This window comes from Osmerus eperlanus, chromosome 4 (assembly GCF_963692335.1).
Source record: "Osmerus eperlanus chromosome 4, fOsmEpe2.1, whole genome shotgun sequence".
Taxonomy (NCBI): domain Eukaryota; kingdom Metazoa; phylum Chordata; class Actinopteri; order Osmeriformes; family Osmeridae; genus Osmerus; species Osmerus eperlanus.
In genome coordinates this window covers 18,317,979-18,342,207 of record NC_085021.1, presented here as the reverse complement: position 1 = coordinate 18,342,207, position 24,229 = coordinate 18,317,979, and the positions used below count along the sequence as shown (strand labels likewise).

The following is a 24,229-nucleotide window of genomic DNA, read 5'->3' as shown; positions in this document are numbered from 1 at the left end:
GCCACAGGGGACTAGCCCCTGCATTTGAAGCTGCTGGTCTTGCAGAATGGCTTCAGTCTAATAATGAATGCAATCTAGTTAATAAGGATTCTTCCTGAGAGGACCTGACATCATCGGAATGGACAGGCTCCACCCACAAGCCCAACCAGATGATGAATGATTATTACAGGACAGGAGGGAAGGGGCATGTTAAACGCATCACGTACTGGATTTGTACAACACACATGTGATAAGAAGACTTGCCCTTTGTTTTTTTTACTTGCGTTTTTGAAACACTCTGGTGACTGGGTCAATTCCTCTTTTTGTCTCTGGTGCTGTTATAAATGGCCATGAGGAAGGTCAGCAGTTGGAAGCACACTTGTGACATGCGCCTGACTCCAGCACTGTGGTGGTGGAAGGAGTGGAGCATGAAGAGGGATGCTGACTGAGAGCTGTCTGGAGGCATGAATCAGAATCAGAATCAGAATCAGAAGAGTGAAGAGTGGAGCAGGAAAATACTGGGCTTGTGATTCCCTCCATCACATTTGTTCTTTCCTCCCTCTTGCCACCCTCTCTTCCTCCCTTTTGTAATAACAATAATAATACATGTTATTTGTAATGCGCCTTTCTTGCACTCAAAGTGCTTTATACTCCCGTCCTCCGCTGTTTCTCCATCTTCCCTCCCCTTCTTCTCCTCCCTTCGTGTTGCTCATCTCTGTCCTCTCAGTCTTTTTCCTCAGTCTATGTCTTCCAGTCCTCCATTGCTTTTCCCTGCTCTTCCATCCATTTCCCTCTCTCCACCCTCCTCTCACGTCCAACTATCTGCCTCTGCGTCTTTACTGTGGGCAGCCTGTGGCCAGGAACACAGGAGGGGAGGGTTGACCCCCCCCCCCCCCCCAACTGGCTTTAATTAGACACATGCACAATTACAGAGGCAGAGGGTTTGAGGAGAAGGGAGGGGGCAGACAGAGAAGAGGGATGGACTACATTGTGACCACAGCTATTAAGATGAGGGCAGATGTAAATCCGGGTCACAGCAGTACAGTAACAGGTGTCCTGCCTTTTCTTTTACATTTTGAAATAAACATCTCTCTTAGACGTTAAGAAAACCTATTATAGGATTTCCTCTGATTTTTGTTCTTCTCTGAAATGCAAAGACATTTTATTAAACTTTACAACGGTTCTGACTCATGCGTTTATTGAAAGTCATATTTCACCGATTCCTGTTTTATGTTATAAAAACAATTAACTAATTTCTGTTTGACTGAGGACATGTCCGTCCGCCTTGAAATACGTACGGCGTTTTCTCCAACATCTGGGTTTGGTAGAAATATTCTCGATTAAGGGCGAGGCGGTTCCAATGATCATTTCAGGGAAGTTTGGAGCACATGCCTAAATGCTGCCCTGCATATTAGCCCCTTAAATAGACTCACAAAGTTAGTGTAAACATCATTGTATATCTGGACACTCGCCGTATCGAATTAAAAGGTAATATATGCATATTTAATTGACATATTCCGTGTTTCAGCGGCCGGTTGTGAGTGGGAACCCCCGTTTCAGAGTGGTACATTCCATAAAGCGATAGTTACTCAAGCCCCCCCAGCTCCAGAAGAAAGCAAGAGCACCGTTCCCAATGGGTAGCTAGCTGGAGAGAAAGACTGCCATGCAACTGAAGCCGTGAATGCCTTGCCTGTTAGTTTATTTAGTAGAATTTCACACATAGTCTATTGTCAAAGATTTACATGTGTATCACAAGACCTGGCGATAACGTAGAAGAGGATAACTGTTGCACTTTAAACACAGGTAGGTTCAGTCCGTTCACGATCCCGGGCTCGATAGCTAGCTACGACCCTCACGATGCTGTGGGGGGCTGCAGCGTCTGATACGGTGGGACATGCTGCCGTTCTTCTGCGACTCTAGCCAGCAACAACACATAGTCGTAGCTGTCTAAATACCCAATATGCATACAGTTGGGAATGTATTGTTTCAATTGTGAGTCTTGTCGCATAGTCCATTTTATATTGTGATGGAAGGGTGCGTAAAATGTTTCGGTGGACGGGTGCGCTTAGGCAGCCTACCCCGTGTGTATGTGATGGAAGGGTAGCTGCCGCTCCATTCAGAACAAAGGGGGCGTTAAAAACACATTTTTTCGAAAGAATAAACACATTCGGTAGCAAAATTCTTGTTTTGTGGATATACCATCGTGGAATGATTGTGGCTTCTTTCGTCCATTTAATGTGTTTTGTTATTTCGCAAACAACACGTTAATTGCCCTCCATGTGTAGGCTACATTCAAGGCGGAGAACGTTTTTTCCTAGAGAGCTGATTTCTTTCCGACAGGTTGATAAACAACGTTTAGCATGGTAGATATTTGCTTACTAATGTAACGGGCATGTTTATTATGTGGATATGCTACAACAAATGCCCGTCAAGCAGGACGCCAGAATTTGACGAGGCTTTGGTACGCGATCAGGGTGTATTCGAATCCGCGCCTCCGTTTCCACAATCCACAACCTTGCTTGGAAATCTCACACATCTGTTTACAGCGCAGATGTTTTTAGGAAAATTAGAAAAGGTTTCATTTGACAAAAATGTTGCCTATCTTTCTTGAATGGACACATTTATTGACCGGCATATCCCTTTCAATGACCAAAACCATAGATTTCTTCATAATGTAATTTTCTGATCACGTAGCCCGACCTGGGCATTGGAAATCTGTAATGTAGTCCCTATGGAACGTTGATGGGTTTGTGTTAGAGAGAGAGCGTATCATGCTGTGATTGTGTGTCCCCTCAACAGTAAAGATGTTGGTCTTTGTTGACGACAAGGATGTTTAAATCACAGGGTAGTAGAAAGTTGTAATTATCAGCGGGTCAACACACGGGCCGCCCCACAATAACATTTGCACAAACAGTCGTCGCTTGTCGTGTCTAGCTGCTGTCTGTCTTGTATGGCTGGATGGGTGTCTTTTTATCGGCCGCAGCCAGCAGCATTACAGCCGACTAATCCAGATCGCTGTGATCGTAGATTAAGAATGCAGAGACAGACTTGCCCTTTTCCACTGTCCGTTAGTGATGAATGGGTCTGAGAGCGGCGTCAGTTCTCAGGCTGCATCCACGGTTTGTCATGTTGTGTAGTCAAAGTAGTTGTTGAGAATATAGCACTTTTCCCACAATCAACAAGCCTTTCAAAATGCCAATAGAGCTATACAGAGTGACCCCACGCTGCTCATCCTGACCGTCTTTGTTTTGGTTGATTTAAATTTGAGGTGACCACTGTAACTACCCTGCTGTAATGACTAAAACAGTCCTACATCCTCAAACCTTCAGAACAGGCTTTGCTCTATCAGGCACAGGCAGGCAGGGACACTGTGGGCATAAATACTATGCAATTCTGGATCTAGGCATGTCTGAGAGACTGCTATCCTGGGGTTTGTGAGGGAGCACTAATCAAACATTCATGGCCAGGCACTGTGGTCTCATCATGACATCATCAGCCTGTGACGAGGTCTAGACTAAGTACCCTCTTTGGTCCGACAGAGTCACTCAACACAGATCTCTGGACTAGAGTCACAGACACGGGTAATCATCAGTGAGCAATGGCTCCTGTCTTAAAGCAGTTCCTCAGGTTTATGTCATCCTCTCCGCTGTCGTTTAGTCTGGTCTGAGGTAACAGACCTAGCTGCTATCTCTAATTAGATCTGCTGGTTATGTCTTTTCTTCCAGAAGCCTGTTCATTTCTTCTCTTTCTCTCTATTCTCTTTCCCTACCTCCCTCTCTTTTCACTGTCCCTTCTTTAATTGATCACATTCACACCATGCCTCTGATTTTTCCTTTTTTATGATTTTTATATTTTGGTTTTGATACTGATGAAGCCATGTCTTTCCACCAGTCATCGTTACATCGCAACACAAACTGGACTTCTTCTTTCCACCATAAAACAGGCTAATCTTATCTGTTAATGGTGTTCCATACGCCAAACATCACTAAACAACTGACAACAAAAAACATATCCTGGTCTGGTTTCCCCTATGTGGGTGAGTCGGGGTTGATATTATTGACTAGGGCTAATAGTGTGAATATTGACATGTGGTAACAAGGTAACTAGTGTGTATTGACAGAGGGCAGTGGTGGGGTAACACAGGGTCAGGGTATCTTGCTGTGGTAGTTCCTGTATGTTCCAGGGCATCAGCTGACCCTGGCCTCCCACAGGAAGTTGAACACCATCACAATAACAGACTGAGGAAACAATCAGGTGACCCTCAGTTCCCTTGTCAGTGCAGGGAAATGTGTGGATAGTTACACCAATGTGGTCAGCCAGGATCGAATACTCCTCAAAGAAACACACCCTTCCTTCAGAAAGATCCCTTATCTCACCTGGCCCGAACAAATGTGTGTCAGCTATGAAGAGGAGCACAGGTTTCCACCTGTCCTGTCATACTGGCTTAGATATAAGCTTACCTCAAGCAGGAGAGGAGGAAGGCAGTTTCCTGACTTAAACTCCCTCTCAATTCAGAGCTGCCCCAAATCTGCAGGCCTGATTCAGGGTGGACAGTAATATACACCTTGGTAAAGAGCAGCAAATACCAGGCTATTTCCGGGGTGGAGTCTTTTAAACTAACCCGAAATGATAGGCCGGATATTTCAAAACCATACCTGTGATATTGGGCCAAGGAGCAGGCGTGACAGACTGAAAACATTCTCTTCATGCTACGTGACATGTTAAGGAAACATTCACACCTCACATCAGCCCAGTCTTATCTGTGCAAAAGTGCTGTGATTGCTGCAGTTTGAGAGTAGATAAGTAATTGCATGGTAATTAAGTTGAGTAGGTTTTTATTTTATGTGGGAATAAAGGAGCATTCTGCTGTTTTTCTTTGACGCTGCTCTTTATACTGCCATGTTTTTGCCTTCTGTACTGCCTTGAATTCTACACCCATATATTCTCACTAGTAACCGAGGACTGTTGATGCGTTTTACTGGAGTGGTGGAGAGGGAAAAGAGTCGGAGAGAAGAGGGGGTGTTTCCAGAGTCCTTGAGCAGGTGAAAGAGTGATTGGCCTGATTACTTCTCTCCTCTTACTTCAGAATTTGAGCAGACCCTCCTCACCTCACCCCCCACCCCTCACCCCAATACTTTACAACCTTGATGAACCAGAGTCACAATGTTGGGTGAGTAGCAACACGCTAGCTACATGAGGCAGAATCTGAATGTGCTTGTTCATTGGTTTGATGTACTAGGCCAATATTAGAATGTGACCACAGTAATATTGTTGTTTACATGGTGGCATTTAGATGTCATGACCCAGGCTGATTTGTAGTTAATGTCTGGGAGATAATAGCTGGTCTATTACACGGTTCATATGGCATCCCAACCCCACAGGCTACCTTCCAAACAAGACTGTCTTCAACTGAACATAATCACTGTCAAATGAGCTGCATTCTGTCTCATAGCTACTGCTCCAGCAGACACACACACACACACACATATGCAAAACCCCAACATGCTCCCACATGCATATCCCCACACACACGAACACGCTCCCACACACATCCTTACACACACATACACACACCCTCTCTACAGTAAAAATTATTAAAAGAACTTGAGCCTGTAAAAGCTGTAATTATTGGGGCCGTCCTCCTGGCAGGGTGCTCTGATTTCCCTGCTGAGGTTTCACATGCCATTTACAGTTGTTAGTTGAATGTGTGTGTGTGTGTGTGTGCATCAAGCATGCGTCGGCTGTGAGTGCGTATTGGTCGGGTGTGTGTGTGTGTGTCTTGGTCGTGTGTGTATGCTGGTTGTGTGCGTGGGTCCTGAGTGTGTGTACTCATTCGTACTGTGAGCTGTAGCACCATATTGAGCTTCTCCTAGGCCTGCTCCAGAGGGTGTGCCCGGTAGAAGGTTTCACCACCATCTGAGTTCTGCTCCTGGCTATTCCTGTGTTGTTCTGAGCCTTTCTGTGACCCTCTCGGCTTTTTGCTGGTCTAAATAGCCTGAAGTGGTCTGCCTAGGAAAGGAGTGTGGACTCCCCTTTCTACTACGCCTCCCACCTTCACCCCACCCCCGGAGAAAGAAGGAAACGCAGTACAATGCTACATTGTACGACCAGGGCCGTGCGAGGAAGGGTACTCTGTCTCTCTCTCTCTCTCTCTCTCTCTCTCTCTCTCTCTCTCTCTCTCTCTCTCTCTCTCCCATTCTCTGTTTCTCCTTCTACGAGACTCTCGGTCTGCCTGTGAGAACCTCTGGTTCTGTCTTTCTGTCTGTCTCAGATTCTGTCAGTCAGCCTGTCTGTGTTCGTCTGGCCCTCTCTGCCTCTCTGTCTGTGTGCCACAGAGGAGTGGGATCAGAGGTCATCCATTTACTGGAGAAGCGCTGCACTGCCATTTTATTCTCCCTATTGTGCTGTCACAGGAGAGAGACATCTGTCACGTACTGAAAAACAGCAGAACGAGTTATGAAACACTTCGATTGGAGCCTGTCTGATACTCTGGGCTCCCTTCAAAGAGAGAGAGAGAGAACTCAATCTCAGCCAGACTCACCTGGATGAGGAAGGAATGAACACTAAGTGAAAACTAAGCGATTCTAAAACGATGGGAGGGGCTGTGTTGTGTGTGTGTGTTCTCACTCTGACTGGGCCATCTTGACTCACAGTGAGGGGTGAGTTGTCTGCTAGAAGGACATAGTCACCAGTCTAGATAGATAGGTAGAACTCCTGGTGTCACTCTGAGTAGCAGATACTCAGCACTATCAGATAACCACAACAAGGGACTGTTCTTCTTCCTCTCAACACACACACACACACACACAGGCTGACACACTGCCCTACCCTAACCCTGCCCCCGCAGGGCCATAACCCTGCCACAACAGTGTCTTTCATACACCCCGCTCTGGTCAGAGGAGTGGGGGAGAGAGGGAGATGAAGGGGGGGAGGAGTATGGGGTTGACCTATTGAACCCATATCCTGTGGATAAACGAGGGTGTGATGGTGATAAGCAGATAAATCAGCAGTCAACTGGTCTCATTCAGATACAGCCTCCTCTCATAATGTCTGAACATCAATGTGTATGTTTGTATTGTGGAGATGACAGGAGATAAGTTATTGCTCTCTGACAGCAGCTTGATCTGAGGCCTTGCCTGTCTGTGGTATTGGTATCAGCCCTGTAACCCTGCTGGCTGTGTGTGTGTGTGGGTGTGTGTGGGTGTGTGTGTGTGGGGGGGGGGTGTAGTAAAGAGACTCTAGATTATCTGTAAAGGGAGGGTGGGAGGTTGGGGGCATGGCACATAATGTGCTTTTTGTACCATTTTTCTGCATAGTGCTATGCTATGAAACCTTAAAGTGTTGACAGTGCTTTACGACTGCATAATCCAACACAAATAAAATGTTCTCTTTTCCCCCCTCCCCTTTTAAAAAAACAAATTTCAGACATGAACCACGGAAACTGAGACTGAAACAGGACTGCAATAAGCTCTCGTGACGAGCTCTGACCCCTCCCCCTCCACCCCCCACACCAAACACTCTCCACCATGACCCCCACATGGCTCCTGCTGACGTCTTTCCTGTTCCTCTCCTCCTCAACCAATCACGCGTTTCCCACCGTCCCGGCGCCGGCCCCGCCCCCGCCTGAGATGAACACCTATCGGGTGTCGGACACCAGCCTGACCCACCTGACCGTGCACCGGAGGACCGGCGAGGTGTTCGTGGGCGCGATCAACCACGTTTTCAAGCTTTCGGCCAATCTGACGGAGCTGCGCTCCCACACCACCGGACCGGTGGAAGACAACGCCCACTGCTACCCCCCGCCCAGCGTCCGCGCCTGCACCCACCGCCTGGACCCGTCCGACAACGTCAACAAGCTGCTGCTGGTGGACTACGCAGGGAACCGGCTGGTGGCGTGCGGCTCCATCTGGCAGGGCGTGTGCCAGTTCCTGCGTCTGGAAGACCTGTTCAAGCTGGGCGAGCCGCACCACCGCAAGGAGCACTACCTGTCCGGGGCGCGCGAGGCCGACGGCATGGCCGGCGTGGTGGTGGGGGAAGAGGACGAGCGCGGCGGGGGAGACAAGAAGAAGAAGAGGAAGGAAGGGAGCCGCCTCTTCATCGGGGCGGCCATCGACGGCAAGTCCGAGTACTTCCCCACGCTGTCGAGCCGCAAGCTGGTCCTCGACGAGGAGAGCGTGTCCATGTTCAGCCTGGTCTACCAGGACGAGTTCGTCTCCTCTCAGATCAAGATCCCGTCGGACACGCTGTCCCTCTACCCGGCCTTCGACATCTACTACGTGTACGGCTTCTCCAGCAGGACCTACGTGTACTTCCTCACTCTGCAGCTGGACACGCAGCTCACCCAGACCGACACCAGCGGAGAGAAGTTCTTCACCTCCAAGATTGTCCGCATGTGCTCCAACGACACAGAGTTCTACTCCTACGTGGAGTTCCCTCTGGGCTGCACTAAGGACGGGGTGGAGTACCGGCTGGTCCAGTCGGCCTACAAGCAGAAACCGGGCCGGCACCTGGCCCAAGCCCTGGGCCTGTCGGAGGAAGAGGACGTCCTGTTTGTGGTGTTCTCCCAGGGTCAGAAGAACCGGGCCAACCCTCCCAGGGAGACGGTTCTCTGTCTGTTCACGCTGCACCAGATCAACCTGGCCATGAGGGAGAGGATCAAGTCCTGCTACAAAGGAGACGGCAAACTGTCCCTGCCCTGGCTGCTCAACAAGGAGCTGCCCTGCATCCACACGGTCAGTAGCATCACCCCTGGCTGCCTGCCTGGTTGTCTGGTTGTCTGGCTGACTGCCTGGTTGTCTGGCTGGCTGCCTGGTTGTCTGGCTGGCTGCCTGGTTGTCTGGCTGGTCTTAACAGCCCACCAGACAGGGACACAAAACTGATTTTGACATACATTAGTCAAGCGATTTACAGCATCTTAAAACATAAATGGTTGCTAAAACACTATGCATGGTTTCCTCATCTACCAGAGAGTGTCAGGAAGTGATTGTAGTGATTACTGTAGCATGAGATGGATGATCATGTATCTTTTATTAGTCTGCCCCTCCACCCCAGGCTACAAACATTAGAAGTAGTACAGTGTTTAAACTACTGGGTATTCATAAGATGCTTGTACAGTGTTCGCTACAATGCTCTCTCTGGGAACAAAATCTCAGCTGTTTAATGAGACTGCTTCTTCTAGCCTTACTCTGTGCTGTCTGTATTTCCAGGCCACAGCTGAATACATTCACAGGGACCAGATACTAAATCTTCCCAATAACAAGATAGACTGTTGTTGGTTTTCCTCTTGTGGTGGTTGCCTCAACCATGGCCATCCTCCTTCTAGTTCTTTTCTGGACTGAAATAGCATCGACATAACGCCAGATTTCGAGGCATCAAATAGGTGTTCCCTGTGCCTCGACGACTGTGAATAACCATAGCAACACCCCCCGCTTCCCACCCCCCCATCACAGAGAGGGCAGGGGGCAGATGGGGAGGGGGAAGGTCGAGCCAGCGTTAGCAGATGACCTGGATATAGCCTAGCTTGGTGGGATGTTGTTAAGCGGGGGCCGGGGGTGTTGTTATTGTTATGATTGAGAGCCATTAGTATCCAGTCAAGGGAGGGGAGTGTGTGTGTGTACGTGTGTGTACGTGTGTGTACGTGTATGTGTGTGTTTGTGTGTGTGTGTGTGTGTATATAGGACTCTGTTGAAGGAGGAGTTAGCTGTTATTATTATCAGCATCATCAGCATGGCTGGTGTAGGGGGAACAGACCTCTCTGTGATTATAGGCTGCCTCACGGCTGTCATTAGCCCTGCTCCTGCCTCACTCCCTGATAGGCTAAGGCAGCAGGCTGCTAGCGCTCCTGGATCAGGTAATGACAGGCTGCCTGCTGGGATGCTGGCTGCCAGGCTACCTGGCTGCAGACCAGGCCCCAGTGATATATTCATCCTTCATAAACTCTCAACAACAAGGTCCGCCCCCCATCCCATACCTCACCGGCTCTTTCTGACAGACTGGCCGGCAGAGAAGTTTGTTTCAGGTTCCACCGGCTGGACACAGTGTCCTGTTGTCTGGTCCCTGATCTCTCTCCTCGTCTCACTGTGTCTCTTGAGTGGGGGCTGTCAAGCCTCTGATCTAATCTGATCTCCGTGTCCTCCCTCTGTCTCCAGCCCCAGCAGATTGGAGATGACTTCTGTGGCCTGGTGTTGAACCAGCCCCTGGGGGGGCTGCGGGTCATCGAGGGGACCCCCCTGTACGACGACCGCATCGACGGCATGGGGGCCGTGGCGGCCTACACGTACGGAGACCACACTGTGGTGTTTGTGGGTACCAGGAGCGGACATTTGAAGAAGGTAAGAGAAACATTTGACCTCCCATGAAACCGGGCTGTGCTGGTGCTGGTCTGGGTGGGCCCAGATTGGTTCCTATCTCTTTGTCTTGAGCCGGTTTGAACCGGACTTGACGTTGATGACTCCACACCAACTGTTGGTTTTCACTTGACCTCATGAAACCACAGTAGAATACAGGCAAAGGTACTAGCCTATCTGTGTGAATGCAGCAGCAGCCTATTCCAGTCCAACACTGCTCTGTTAAACTGCTACCCCTGATGACTGCTAAATGTTGTTATCTAGTCAGAAGACGTGTAGAGCATGGAGGCTGACAGGGTGAGATTCACAGAGACTCTGGTGTCATACTACAAAAAGGCTTTTCTCACCCAGCCATTTACATGGCCTTTATAATTCACTGTGATTAAACATTTCTTGTCCCGGTGTTGCTTGGCAATGGGGGATCGGAGGGCTGTGTTTCTGTTCTGCCTGAGTTTGCTAGCAATGTGATGGAACGCCATAGGGTTCTTTTATTAGGAACGCTAATGAAAAATCGATGACGATTATTTGTTCGGAGTTGTTAGGAGTTGTTGTTTTTTGTACCTTGTTGTTTAGGCCATGACCTGAGTTGGCGGTAGAGGCCAGAGTCTCTATATTTAGCTGAGTTCCTCCTGGGTGGTTCTCCTGGTGGTTTTATGGGTTCCTCCCAGGTTCCTCTTATCTGGGTTCAGCCCAGCTGGGTTTCTCCCCAGGCTGTGACCCAGTCATGTAGAACCGGGGAGAAGCAGTGATGAGTCACACAGAGCTGGTGCAGTGGGAGGGCTGGCTGATCAGCACTCACTGGTTCTCTGGAAACACGGTTCCAACTCCACGTCAATGAGGAGGTGTGTAAAGACCATGTCAGCACGGCATCATTAAACTGCAGAAGGCATTTATGGTTATTTTAGGACTTTTCTCCTGTAGTTCTCATATTCTCAAAGAAAAGAATATGGCATGTGTTGTTTTCTCAGGAAGGCCTGGCGGCTATTTCCAGACGGTTCTGCTCGCGAGATTAATGGAGTTCTAAAGCAAAGGTTAAAAACATTCTGATAAATAAATAGCCATATGAATCTCTGGCCCAAGCCCCTATCTGGCAGAGAAACAGAGCCCTTTGAAAAAACACAGAAACAGCAACTTACTGCCCTCCTCAGTAACGCATTTAAAGCTGATAATGAATTGAATTTTGTGCTTTCGTAACTAACAGGCAACATTGAGCTGTATGAAGCTATGTAGCGCAGGGAACATCAGACCAGAACCTAGACATCTTCAAACATTTCCCGCATGTTTCCCGCAGAAAATGTGTTAGTTAAGGTGGTAGGGTGGGGTTTGCTGTCAGACCGGTATTTTTATTAGATTGTTTTTGACTCCGTAGTTAAGGCGGCAGGAGTGTTGCTTAGGCGGCCGCCTTAACTGAAAAGTGCTGCGGGAAACCCTGTAATGACATGACGAAATGACTGAGTGAGCGAGTGTGTGAGTGAGGGAGGGAGGGAGGCAAGCTGGAGGAAGTGAATGAGTGAGAACATGACTGCTTAAGGAGATTCCCCTATGTTCTGTTAGTTACCTAGCAATGAGAATGTAGCATTACACAGCTCCGCAGACATGCGAATGCAGACAGTACTTTTCGCCCACCCAACCAATTTAACTGTTCCAGCCTTACTGTGATCAGGTGGCATGTGTGCTGTTTGCTGTCACCACTGTGAATACATCACCACACAGCTTAGTGCTTTTAATGTAAACTTTACAAAGGCCCCTTAGGGACATTCTTCCTGAGTCTACCATCAACAAGCTAGAATACATAGGTTTGACAACACACACACACACACACTGCTATGTTTTCTTAAACTTACGACACACCATAACTCTGTCTCGACCCTCTGTTTACCATGGTAACAATAACAGAGTAGCCCATGGTTGGTGTCTTGATAAACCTACCAACCCCTCTGTGCTGCTCAGTGCAGCTCCAAACATAGATGCACACACACACATTGTCCATACAGCACCCTGAGTGTTGACCATTATAGTGGCAGGGGTAGCAGAGTGTGTTTGTGGTGTCATATATGAAGTAGCATAGACTCATTTGGTCTGTTGGTTGTGACTTACATCATACTGAGAGAGAGAGAGAGAGAGAGAGAGAGAGAGAGAGAGAGAGAGAGAGAGAGAGAGAGAGAGAGAGAGAGGGAGAGAGGGAGAGAGAGCGGTAGAGGGAGAGTAAGAGAGTAAGGGAGAGAGAGGGAGGAAAAAGGAGACAGAGGGTGGAGTGGAAAGCAAGGGAACAAAAAAGAAAATAATAGACGCCTAAATGTTGCCGTAATTGTTTTTTTTTCTGTGTGAATGCCTGTGTTGGAGCAGGCCTGGTCTCCGGGCAGGGTGGACCAGTGATGTGTCGACTGGGCCGGCTTCCTCTCTGCAGACTGGGGCTGCGGTCGTCAAGGCATATCTCATATTCCAGATATTCAATTAGATAGTGGGCCGGCCGGCCGGCAAGCAGAGCAGACGTAGCGGGCTTCTGGAGACAGGGTCATTATAATTCACTGGATCAGAAATGAGTTAATACTGCAGCTCCCAGCCAGCAATCTACTGTATGGAGAGAGAAAGAGAAAGAAAAAAGAGGGTAGTAGGGAGGGAAAGAAATAAAGACAGAGACAAATAGAGGTATTATCCTAGTGTAAATATCCCAATAGTGACTAATAACTATTGCACTCTTAAGCCTATAGAGGTTCATGCTAACAAGCATGTTAAACAAATGGTCTGTCTAAAAAAACATGGCTGGCATGCGTAGTGGAGGCAGTGCCTCTGAAGAATGCCTCCTAGCTGCTAGCTGGTCCTGGGAGTGTCGTCTCTCCCTCTCCTTCTCCTCTCTCCCTCGATTTCTCCTTCTCTGTCCCTCTCTCTCTCGCTCCCTCTTCATCTCTCCCTCTCTGTTGTTGTGTTTTCGATACCCTTTATTTACGAGCCCATGTTGATACATGTCCCCGCCCCTGTCTCCGTCCTGCTGGCTGGAGTAATAGCAGGGTCGCGGGGGCCGAGCCCACATACCCACATCAGAGTCACAGCTCCCACTGCTGAGACACCCGCTATCTTAATACCGCCATTATCAGACAAGATAATGTAGCATAAAGATGTTTATGCTAATCTCTGGTTTTCCCCCTTTGTCTGCCTCTCCGTCTCCCCCTGTTTCTCTTTCCCCTCTCGGTCTCCCCGAGCCTGAGTGACCATTAAACTGCTGTGACCATCCACTCCTCCACATTACTGTCCTAACATGCAGATCATTGTGGATTGAAAGCGCAAGTTTAAAACTTAATTTGCATTATTTAACCAACACACGATCCGAGGGGGACGTGGGTTATCGACTGCATCATCTTCTCGTTGCGTAAGCAGATGGAACTGGATTCATATCAATACATGGACGCTGCCGCTTAAGCAGACTGTGCCAGCCGGGGCTTTGCAATCCAAACTCCTTAGTTACTCCATTTCCATAATGTTGTATCCCCGCTAGTAATTTTCTCTCACACAAAATAAAACACCTCAGCCTACAGTTAAAATGAGGTTGCATCAAAGCAGCTCTGACAAGCACAAGCCTGTGTTTTAGTTGTCGGGTTGCATCATGTCCATGGGGGTCAGATGGCTGAGCGGTTAGGGAATCAGGTTGTTAATCAGATGGTTGCTGGTTCGATTCCTGGCCATGCAAAATGTTGTTGTGTCCTGGGGCAAGGCACTTCACCCTACTTGCCTCGGGGGGAATGTCCCTGTACTTACTGTAAGTCGCTGTGGATAAGAGCGTCTGCTAAATGTAAATGTCCTTCTCTACAACAACCCTATCTTTATTTGTTACTGTTTTGTTATCTAGCTCTCAGAGCTTGGCTAGCTAGCTGCTAGCTGGTTGTGGTACTTAACTGTGGTGCGATGCTAAGGCCGATAGCTGGTGTTTTTGTGTACATGTGTGTGTTGTAGCGCTACCTGCTCCAGTGGCAGGCCAGCACAGCGCTGGAGGAGGCAGGCTAACTACAGCGTATCTCCTCTCTCCCTGAGGCCTGTTTTTTTTGGCGTGAGAACAGAGGGGCTCGCGCCGCCTGCCAGACCAGGCCGGAAATCACCCAGGAGCCCCCACTGCTTCCTGTCCCCGTCCTCCCCCTGCCCACCAATCGCCCTTACCAGGGCGCAATGACATTGTGAGGGGAGAGCAACCACCAGCCAATCACAATGACGATCTGTGATCACGGAGGAATGGATAAGGGCCATCATGAAGTGCAACTCAGTGTACTCAAGTTGTTGATCTGGTGTGTTCAGACGGATTCAGACATGACTATAAGACGACTGAAATGAAGACAAGGCGAGCCTTAATCTTATGATGATTATGAACTAACGGTGATTGCGTACGATTGATTGGATTCAGCACCTGTGCTGTTGTTGAGGTAACAGCCAGCTGCGTCTTTGTTTAGGGAATTCTGGGTAATTCAATTAATTATTATTGGAAAGAATTCCGCCACGTCCACAGTCAGCCAGACAGCTGTTACCCAATCAGATCTCTGTAACTGGAGTATTGACATGTCAGAAATGGAGAGTCATCTGAATGATCTGCTGATTGCATCACTTCCTGCAAAGCCTGTATGTGTGTGTGTGTGTGTAGGGTGTCCACCCTCTGTATTATTATAACACTGGGAAAGAACTAGGCCCATGGGGTCACAGTCTATGACTCAGGCCTGTGTGTGTGTGAGAGATAGAGAGAGAAAGATGAGAGAGGGATGGAGAATTTCTGCTCTGTATTTGTGTAATGTAGTGTAGAACTTGTTCTCATGTCAGACTACTGCCTTCGATGTGGAAATGGGTTGGTTATGTGTGTAGGTGTTTTTTTATGTACTTTTATCATCGTGTTGTTCCTCTCCTATCCCTTCCATTCTGTTCTCCTCTCCTTTGCATCCAGACTGGCATCAGCCCTCTAATAGCCATCAGGGCTAATTCAGCTGTATAAATCAGGAGGGGCCGGACAGGCCTCGCGGCGAGCCAGGGGCTAGATTTATGAGCAGGCCGGCCCTCGGAAGGTCTGATCATGGGCAAATCTGTTTGCCATAAATCCTGCCGTTACAGAACACGGCTGAGTGATGTTGTGTCTGGGGAGACGGGCTTTTGTTCTCCATGAACTGCTTACTGATTGTGTATAGCGTGTGTGTGTGGGTGTGTGTGTGTGCAGTGTGTGTGTGTGAGTGTGTATATGAGCCTATATTATACATGAAGCCACTTTCGATGGCTCAGTGGGCAACTGGCCTTCAACTCACCTCTGCTCGGCTGTTCTTTACTATGCTCCACTATATTTTACCCTAAAGTACTCTATTCTATTCTACTCTACTGTATTGTACTTGACTCTTTTATACTCTACTCTGAGTGAGCTGTTCTCCAGTGTGACAGTAGAAGAGAGGGGGGGGGTGTAAAGGCGGGCAAGGGCACCTGGAGGTGAGGAAGGGAGAAAATACAGTTAAAACAGTAGGCAGTTAAACTTTGTGTGTGTGTGTGGTTAGGAATAGCTTCCAGATGTATATTTCTCCATCCACAACTGAGCCATCTCTCCAGATGTAGCCACACACACACACACACACACACACACACTCACACACACACACACAGCTCTACTGATATAGATGTTTCCCCTACAGAAGGAACAAATACCACTCTCTGTCTTCCGCCTGCAACGAAAACCCTTGTGTGACACAGCCGTTTAGTTATAGAAAAGTGTTGTGTTTGTGTGTGCGCTACCACAACAGTCCATGTAATTGCAACACGAAGTGTTGAGCACCGTGATGAAAAAAGCCTGCCTTAAAATAAGAGTTGGTTTCTCCCCTGCCAAGAGGAGTGCCCTCAGACATGATACCGCTGGCTGCTGCTGTTGTCTTTGGCTGCTACTTACCTCGACCTCTCTCTCAACGTCAATGATAATCAGTTTACCTTTCTGATCTGTCTACCTGTGTGCGTGTGTGTGGGCGTTGGTATTAGACCTGGTTGGGCAGCCTTCCCAGTCTGCCACCCCCCCCCCCCCCCACCACCACCACCACCACCACCCCTGAGTGCTTCCTGTCATTATGGGATGGCAGGCCTCGTAACTTCATGTAAAGTCGCTGCTGCCACAGTCGTAAAGGTTAGGTGTTTAGGGGCAGCTCTTAAGCACCTGTGTGTTGGGGGGGTTATGTGTGTGTTTGTGTGTGTGTGTGGGGGGGTTATGTGTGTGTTTGTGTGTGTGTGGGGGGGGGGTATGTGTGTGTGTGTGGGGGGGGTATGTGTGTGTTTGTGTGTGTGTGTGGGGGGGTATGTGTGTGTGCTTGGGGGTTATGTGTGTGTGTGGGGGGGGGGTTATGTGTGTGTGTGTGCGTTGGGTTAATGTGTGTGTGTTGGGGGGGGGGGTTATGTGTGTGTGTTGGTAGATATGTACTCCCTCATGAGCACAACCATTTACCAAGGCTTCCTCTAGAAAATGATGTCATTTTCGGTTAGAGCAGGTTTCAGTGTACCACACCACACACACACACACAGTCCAAAATGTGAGCACACACAGCTTGGTAGACGTACCATCTCACGGCCTGTCAATCTGATGGACCTACAACCCTCTGGCGTCTCTGGAAGGAAGGAGGGAGAGCAGTAGTTATGCCATTACCAGTAATGCTGACCGTCTTAAACGGTATATTTCTACCTCTTCCACTCGAACTCTCTCTTTTCTGTCTGTCATTCATGAAGGTCACAAGCTAAGACGTCATATTTTGACAAATGAGTGAAGCGTGATTGAAGTCTAATGGAGATTCTCTGTAGAAGAGCCTCTCTCTCTCTCTCTCTCTCACACACACAGACACATATTTGTAGATGGCCTACTGCCGTCAGCCTAATAAGTATCACTGACATTTCTTAGGTCTTTAACCCTCGTGCTGCCTTCGGGTCACATGACCCAAAGGTTCATAACGAACCACCGTTGTGTTTACCCGATTTTACCCAATACAAAAACAAATTAAAATAATTTTCTTTTAACCTTTGCAATGTGGGGGGTCTGAGACAGCCCAACGGTTAAAAGAATATGCTTCACTTTGTCTTTGTATGCGGTAAATCTGTCGCAATACGAAGGTGGGTCACAATGACTGATGGGTCAGAATGACCCGAAGATAACACAAGGGTTAACAACTGGAATGATCAGCTAGCATCCTGCTTTTGTGTTGGTATATTGTTCCCTAAAATGTGTGTGTGTTTGCATATATGTGTGCCTGTGTGTGAAACTTTCCAGTGGACTGATTAAGACTGGACCTCCCCTGCACCTTCAATGAAGCGTCTGTTGGGTAAATTGGGAAATGGAGGGGTATCTCCTCCTGAAATTTCCTCGTTGATTTGTCCCTCATCACATGGGTTTATTAGGAAAGACTTATTGAATAAGGAGACGCACAAAGAGCAGCTCTGTGTTTGTGTGTGTGACCTGCGTGATACTCCAGCACTCACAACAAACATTCTGCTTCACACACACACACACACTGGACTCTTTCACCTCTCTCTGCCTGTCTGTCTCTGCCTGTCTGCTCGTCAGTCTGCCTTTCTGTGTCTCTCTGTTTGAGAAGAGCTGATGATCAGAGGGGAGGAGAGAGGGAGAGAGAGAGGGAGGGAGAGAAGGGGAGAGAGAGAGAAATGGAAAGAGGGATAGAGGGACACCAGATTGATGAAGAGACAGGCTGACGTTCATACCTGCTGATTCTGTAAAGACATCAACATTCCTCAATAGTTAGACACTTCTACCGTACACTGGCTGTGTGTGTGTGTGTGTGTGTGTGTGGGGGGGGGGGGGGGCGGCTGCGTTTGGGGGGAGCTGGAGCCGCTCTGATTGCCATTTAGGTCTAGGAAGAAATAGAGAGAGGATAGAAAGAGAATGAGAAGATAGAGACCGAAAGAGAGAGTGGGAGAGAACTGGAGGCCTATCTCTTAGACAAGCTGCTGTTAAGAGCAGCTTTTTCAAGTCCTGATATAATAGCAGGCTTTCCTTGGCGGTAGTCTATTCCAGGCTCCACTGTAGGGAGTGGCTCAGCCCTGTGGTTGGTCCAGAGCAGTCCCCATTGCCACAGTCCCAACAGCTGGACCCCCTCCAGGATCTGGAGACTGGGAGCTCCCCTGGCTCTACTCCCCTCCTCTGCTCCCGTGAGAAGGTGAGGCATCAGACCCAGGGGGTTGTGGGGCTGGACTGGGAGGACTGTGGAGGCCAGGGGGCCTGAGTCTGTGAGCCTCCTTCGATCTACACACCATGATGTCAGAAGAAGAAAAAACGAACATGAACGCAACCGTGAGAGTGGGAGGGCAGGGGAAAGGAAAGATGAGGAGAGGACCGGGAGAGAAGATGAGGAGAGGAGGAGGGAAGGATATTTCTCTTCCGACTGAATGGGGCAGTGATGCGAGGGATATAGAAGAGGGATGGGGGGACGAGGGGGGGGGGCAGGCTATGGGTGACATGTCCTGAAATTGCTTTTAGATGTGATGCAGTGACACGGATAGAGCATGAGTCCTGGATACCACAACACAATGACAAACACAGCATGCTGCAAAGCCTATGGAACATAGCCCTCTGACACCCTAGCCCATGTACAAGATCTTAATAAGCATGCCACAATCCCAGAAATGTATTATTAACCCTACTTAATGCCTTTACTCCCTTGTTTGCCGTGTAGAACTATTAAAAAGACAATAGGAGAATAAAAAAGGAGGATGTTCAGTGAGAAGTAGGCCGGGGCTGTGAGTGTGTTGGAGGACTTGTATCTTTTGATACAGTAGAAAAGAGCTGGTGGTGATATGTGTCACAGGGATCTGCCGTCAGTGTCTTCTGATTGGTTGTCTCTTTGTCTCCGAGGAGAGGAGATGGCAGGAAGCGGGCCTGAATTAAACACAATGACTGGAGAGACAATGGACTGTCTGTCTGTGTGACGGGTTGGATTTAACGCATGCATGCACGCAAGCAGGCACACACACACACGCGTCTTAATTAAGTCTGCTGCTGCTCTGCTGATTCTCTTGATAAGGTCTACTGTGGGGCTACATGCAGGCTGCTATCACACTGGTTGATAATAAGCACTTTCATAAGGCCGTATCACACTGGCCTGTAGCCTGTGGTAAACTACTATTGTGTGTGACTGGCTTTTCAGAGTGTGCAGCCTTGCCGAGCTAAAGTCTAGCCTTAGCCCCAGACACAATGCACTCAGTTTGGCAGTTGCCTGCATGAGTCGAGAATAGAGTTAGGTAGCTATTTACACATGATCTTTGTTGAATTTCCACGTGCTCTTTCCGTGTTCTGATTGGCTCATTGATTGTGCACAATTCAAAAATTGGTGTCCCCAGCTAGCTAAGAGCCGGTATTTTTCCAGGAATTACACAGGCTTACATTGTGTGGCATAGTGCCTTGTAACAAGAAGGCCATGGGTTTGATTCTTGAATGGGGCTTGCTGATGTTATCTCCTGAGCCTTTTCTATGTGGAGTTTGCATATTCTCCACGTGCTCACGTGAGTTTCCTTCGCAAAGAAGCCCAATTTTAAGAACAGATTGCTCCTTGCCCATGTCCCTGGCGAGCGCTGGGACTTGGTTCCTGGGCGCTGTTGATGTGGTTGCCCACTGTTCCTGGCTGCCCAAGAAGAAATGCGGAAGCATATTTCTCCGATGGACGCATTGACATGCGTGGGTTCCGCAGCTCCCTACACGCCTGTGCCACAAGATGTTAGATAAATATAGTATTCTTCATAATCGTGCAAGCAAGCTTTCCAAACCACCTCTGTTACATATACACAGCAGGTCAGGCGAAGTAGGAAGATCCGTAATGTACGTGTTTGGGTTTCCAGAATAGAACGGAAGGTCATGAGAACAAACTACTTAGTGTTTTGTTCAAATTGTAGTTCTTTCTCGCTCGCTCTCTTTCACGCAGGGAGATGGTAGATAACAGAGACAACAATACCGCCAGGGAAAATCCCCTCATCTGAATTCTGAACGTTCCCGTCCACTAAGCACTAAATGCTCCTACCGCTTGTTGTGAGCGAGACAGGCTGAGTGACAATAATTTCCTTACAATAATTAATTACCTCCGCGCGGAGCTGTCGGCGCTACGCCGCTGGTGAGTTTAGCATGCTAGCAGCAGGAAGTGAGGGTGGGCAGCCAGGCCATTGTTCCCGGAGTGATGAGATGAGGTTGTAAATGAATCGTGGGATTCTGAATAGCCTGCCTTAATGGCCGTTTACACAGTCGATTCAAGGCCTGACTCCCTAGTAGTGCCTGGATTAGAAGCGTTTTAGACTAGCGTTCGACTATGTTAGCATTAACTTTAGGACAGGGCCGTTTTCGCCCAGCAGAGGACCTTATTAGCATAGACGTTAAGGATAGTCAATAATCATGTTAGCCTATGTTGAGTTTCAATTTGGTGGAGAAGATTATACAAGGTTAAATGCCAGACCAAGTTCTTTGTAGTTTAATAAGATAAGAAATTATGCAAAACAAACAATTAATACAATACACCATGGTGTCTCAAACTAGATCGGCGATACCAGTCAATGTTACCAGTCTCGCTTCGTAGAGTAGAGAAGACAAAGGCCTTTGTGAGAACAGTCTTGACAGAAGTCAGAGAGAGTTCTTCCCAGTTCAATTCTGCCCGACCTGTGCAGGGCACACAGGTCTTGTACCCCTTCCCGGAAGGGAGGTGTTTGTCAGATGATTGGCCACCAGACCAGGGCGATGATGTCCTCATCCTATTAGGTTTTAGAAGGAGGTTGTGGGCAGTCAAGGTGGGCAGTCCAAAGGTCTGATGAAATCCAGGGGGGCAAAGCAACCAGGGCAGACCTAAAGGTCTGATGATGTTGACCAGATGCAAAAGGATACATTCTCCTCCGAGCAGAGGGTACGGTACCATACACTGGCCTTGACTTCCATATACTCTGCAGCAAATCGTATCAACCCGTGCATCTCTCCCTGCCAGTACGCTGACTTAATGCATTCCTCTTTTCACTAAAAGATACATTCTCTTGAGAAGGACCCTCATCTCACTCTCACAGACACTGTCACGTCATGGTGCATAATCATAATCATTACTTATTTATATCTGAAGCATTGATTATATCTGGAACATATGTTCAGCATTATCATTATGCATTTTGGTATATCTGAAGTATTGATTGTCTTTTTATTGTAACAGAGCGGGGGGGGGGGGGGGGCGATGGCGACCATGTAGAGACAGAAATGACATGCCGTCGTGTAAATAAGAAATAACATAAGGCCATTTAGTTTGTTTAATAAAAGAGCAAGCTATAGCTATAGGAAAGGTAACCTTAAATGACTTATTTTGGGATCGGGCGCTATATAATTTATATTAAAAATAATGTTTATTTATTTTTTATTTATTAACTTGACCTTCCAGGGGGGGGCGGGAGGTAGCTTTGGGGGGGCGGGGCGCCCCCTTAATATAATGGTAGGGGAAACACTGAGAGACATAGAACATATGAAATAGCAGCATAGATTAGCAGCATAGATTTCATTCCTCCACACCTAGCCCAAGTTCCTGACAGTCTAGCCTAGAACCACGATGGCTTAGCCTAGAACCATGTTTGCCTAACCTAGAATTGTGTTAGCCTTGTCAAAGGCTAGGTCAGAGGCACTATCCTAACCAGGTAATCCATAGCATAAGGCTACCCTATGACTGCTTGCCTGGAGAAGTGTGGATAAAGCTAGCTTTGGTTCAAAGCTGACTTCTATGAATACTTGGAGCTGGTGTTTTGGCTGTGTAGCATTATGCTATCTGTGTAAATGCTCTTTGCAGACCCTGATGTGTGTGTGTGTGTGTTCTGCTCTGGCGTACACGGATGAGTGGGTGCCCCTGACAGCACCAGCTCAGCTCAGTGTTTGCTCTGCTCTAATCGCCTGTTTGCTCACATGGCCACTGGTACATCACCCCCTGTCCTCACCTCCTTCTCCTCTCCTCCCCGGATCACAGATGGGTTTCTCTGTGGAGGCAGCACATGTATTGATCATCCTGATTGTGGTATTGATGGCTAGCCAGCTGGCAGGGTGAGATGTGGATCTGGGCCTAGCTGATCATTCCCTCCCTCTAGTAAGGTGTCTTCATCCCTGCTGGGGTGTCAGGTTGGTTGTCACACTGAACCCTACACATACACACACACACTTACACGCACACACACACACTCACACACACTCACCCTTCAACCTGCCATTCCTCCAATCCATAAGCACATCCACTATCCACACTCCCATCCACCCTCTGCTGCACAGCGTCTACACCCCACTTCTACTATTACACCCCACCCCCCCTGTCACCCCCACACACACACACACACACACACCTCACACACACACGCTCCCTCCCCCATCCTCGTACCCAGCGGTGTGAGCTTGTGAATAACAAAGCTGTGTCACTGTGGCTTTCACCGACTGGCTTGCCTTTGTCTGTCAGAGACAGGGCCTGAAGACAGAAGGCAGGGGTCCAGACATCTTACAGACGTGCCCAGCCGTCCAGACATCTTACAGACGTGCCCAACCGTCCAGACATCATCCCTATCCCTCGGTGTGTGCAGGTGTCTGCTTGTGACATGCACCGTTGGCAGACTGCTGACAGTGTTGGCTGGCGTGTAGCTTCTTGGTTGTGGTCTCCTCAGTGGGCCTCATGAGGCCCTGTGTGTTGTCGAGGCTGGAGCCAGAGGCAGTTTCAGGCAGCATCAGACATCTATCTCAACCCCAACTCAACAACTACCGCTACTAAGTCTGAGTGTAGAGACATCTGAATACTCTTGATCAGAGTCGTGATTAGATCACAAATCTGCAGTCTGATTGCATCGGTCTCTCAGTCACCCTAAAGATAGCGCACGGTGTCCTCGCCAAACAGTGAGTCTTTCCAATACTTGAAATTCAGTTAAAGGACGATTCCTCGTGTTTGTCTCAGTCAGTTTGGTTTATATCCCTGTCAGGGGAGTGTGTTGTTAAAGAGCAGCAGAGCGTATGTGAGAAGGTGCCTCAGCGGTGGTCTGTGTCCAGGGTTTGGAATGCTGCTCAGAGGGGTTCCCAGTCCACGGCTTGCAATGTGGCCTTTAGGGAAACGGTGACAAGTTGAAGCAGAGAGATTTGGATGTGCTAGTGAAGGTTTGGATCCAGGGTTTGGACTGGAGCCCTGCCCGGGGTCCGGGGGCTGTCCTGTCCAGTGTCATCCTGATTTCGGAGACTCAGACGTTGGAATTCCATCAGCCTCATATTTATCCTGGCTCTGCCTCAGCTCTCTATCTCCTCTCCACACTGCAGCAGGACGGAGCAGGGGAGATAGAAAAAACCCACATTGATAAATTCACTTTTTTGACACAAGACAGTCCCTTGTGCACGCTCACACATACACAGACGGACCGAAACACACAAACCAACACACACACACACACACACACACACACACACACACACACACACACACAATGAGCCGGTAGTGTTGATGGTTGTGGGTCCTGCTTCAGAGCAGACTTACGGCAGGCTGGCTACCTCATGCTGGAGACATTTACAGGCCCCCTGAGCCCCCCTGCCCTACCCTGCTCTCTCTCTCTCCTCTCTTTCTCTCCCCTCTCTCCTTCTCGCTCCCTCCCTCTCTCTCTCTTCTCTCTCTGTCTTCTCTCACGCTCTCTTGCTCCCCATCTCTCTTTTTCACGAACGTTTTTGCTCTCTGTCTAAATCAAACAAAAACACACAACCGCCATAAAGGAGAGTGATCCTCGGTCTGGAAACACCATTGGCTGAAAGACAGGTTGGCCATATAAACATGAGAGTACCTCATGAAAACTAAAAAGTCGGAATAAAATTCCACAAGTCAGTTGTCAGGGGTTGATTGAGTCACATATATGTCTGCCCACCTGTCTGTCTGCCCGTCTGTCTGTCTGTC

At 48.4% G+C, this 24,229-nt stretch overlaps 1 protein-coding gene across 1 annotated transcript; it reads left to right on the top strand.

The window, feature by feature from the left end:
• Positions 1-1,604: 1,604 nt before the first annotated feature.
• On the top strand, positions 1,605-18,547 carry LOC134019570 (plexin A3-like). The gene is made up of 4 exons (XM_062460533.1): positions 1,605-1,782; positions 7,405-8,711; positions 10,128-10,310; positions 18,482-18,547. Exons 2-4 carry the CDS (start codon positions 7,506-7,508, stop codon positions 18,545-18,547), a joined length of 1,455 nt encoding a protein of 484 aa, XP_062316517.1. The 5' UTR covers positions 1,605-1,782; positions 7,405-7,505.
• Positions 18,548-24,229: the final 5,682 nt, after the last annotated feature.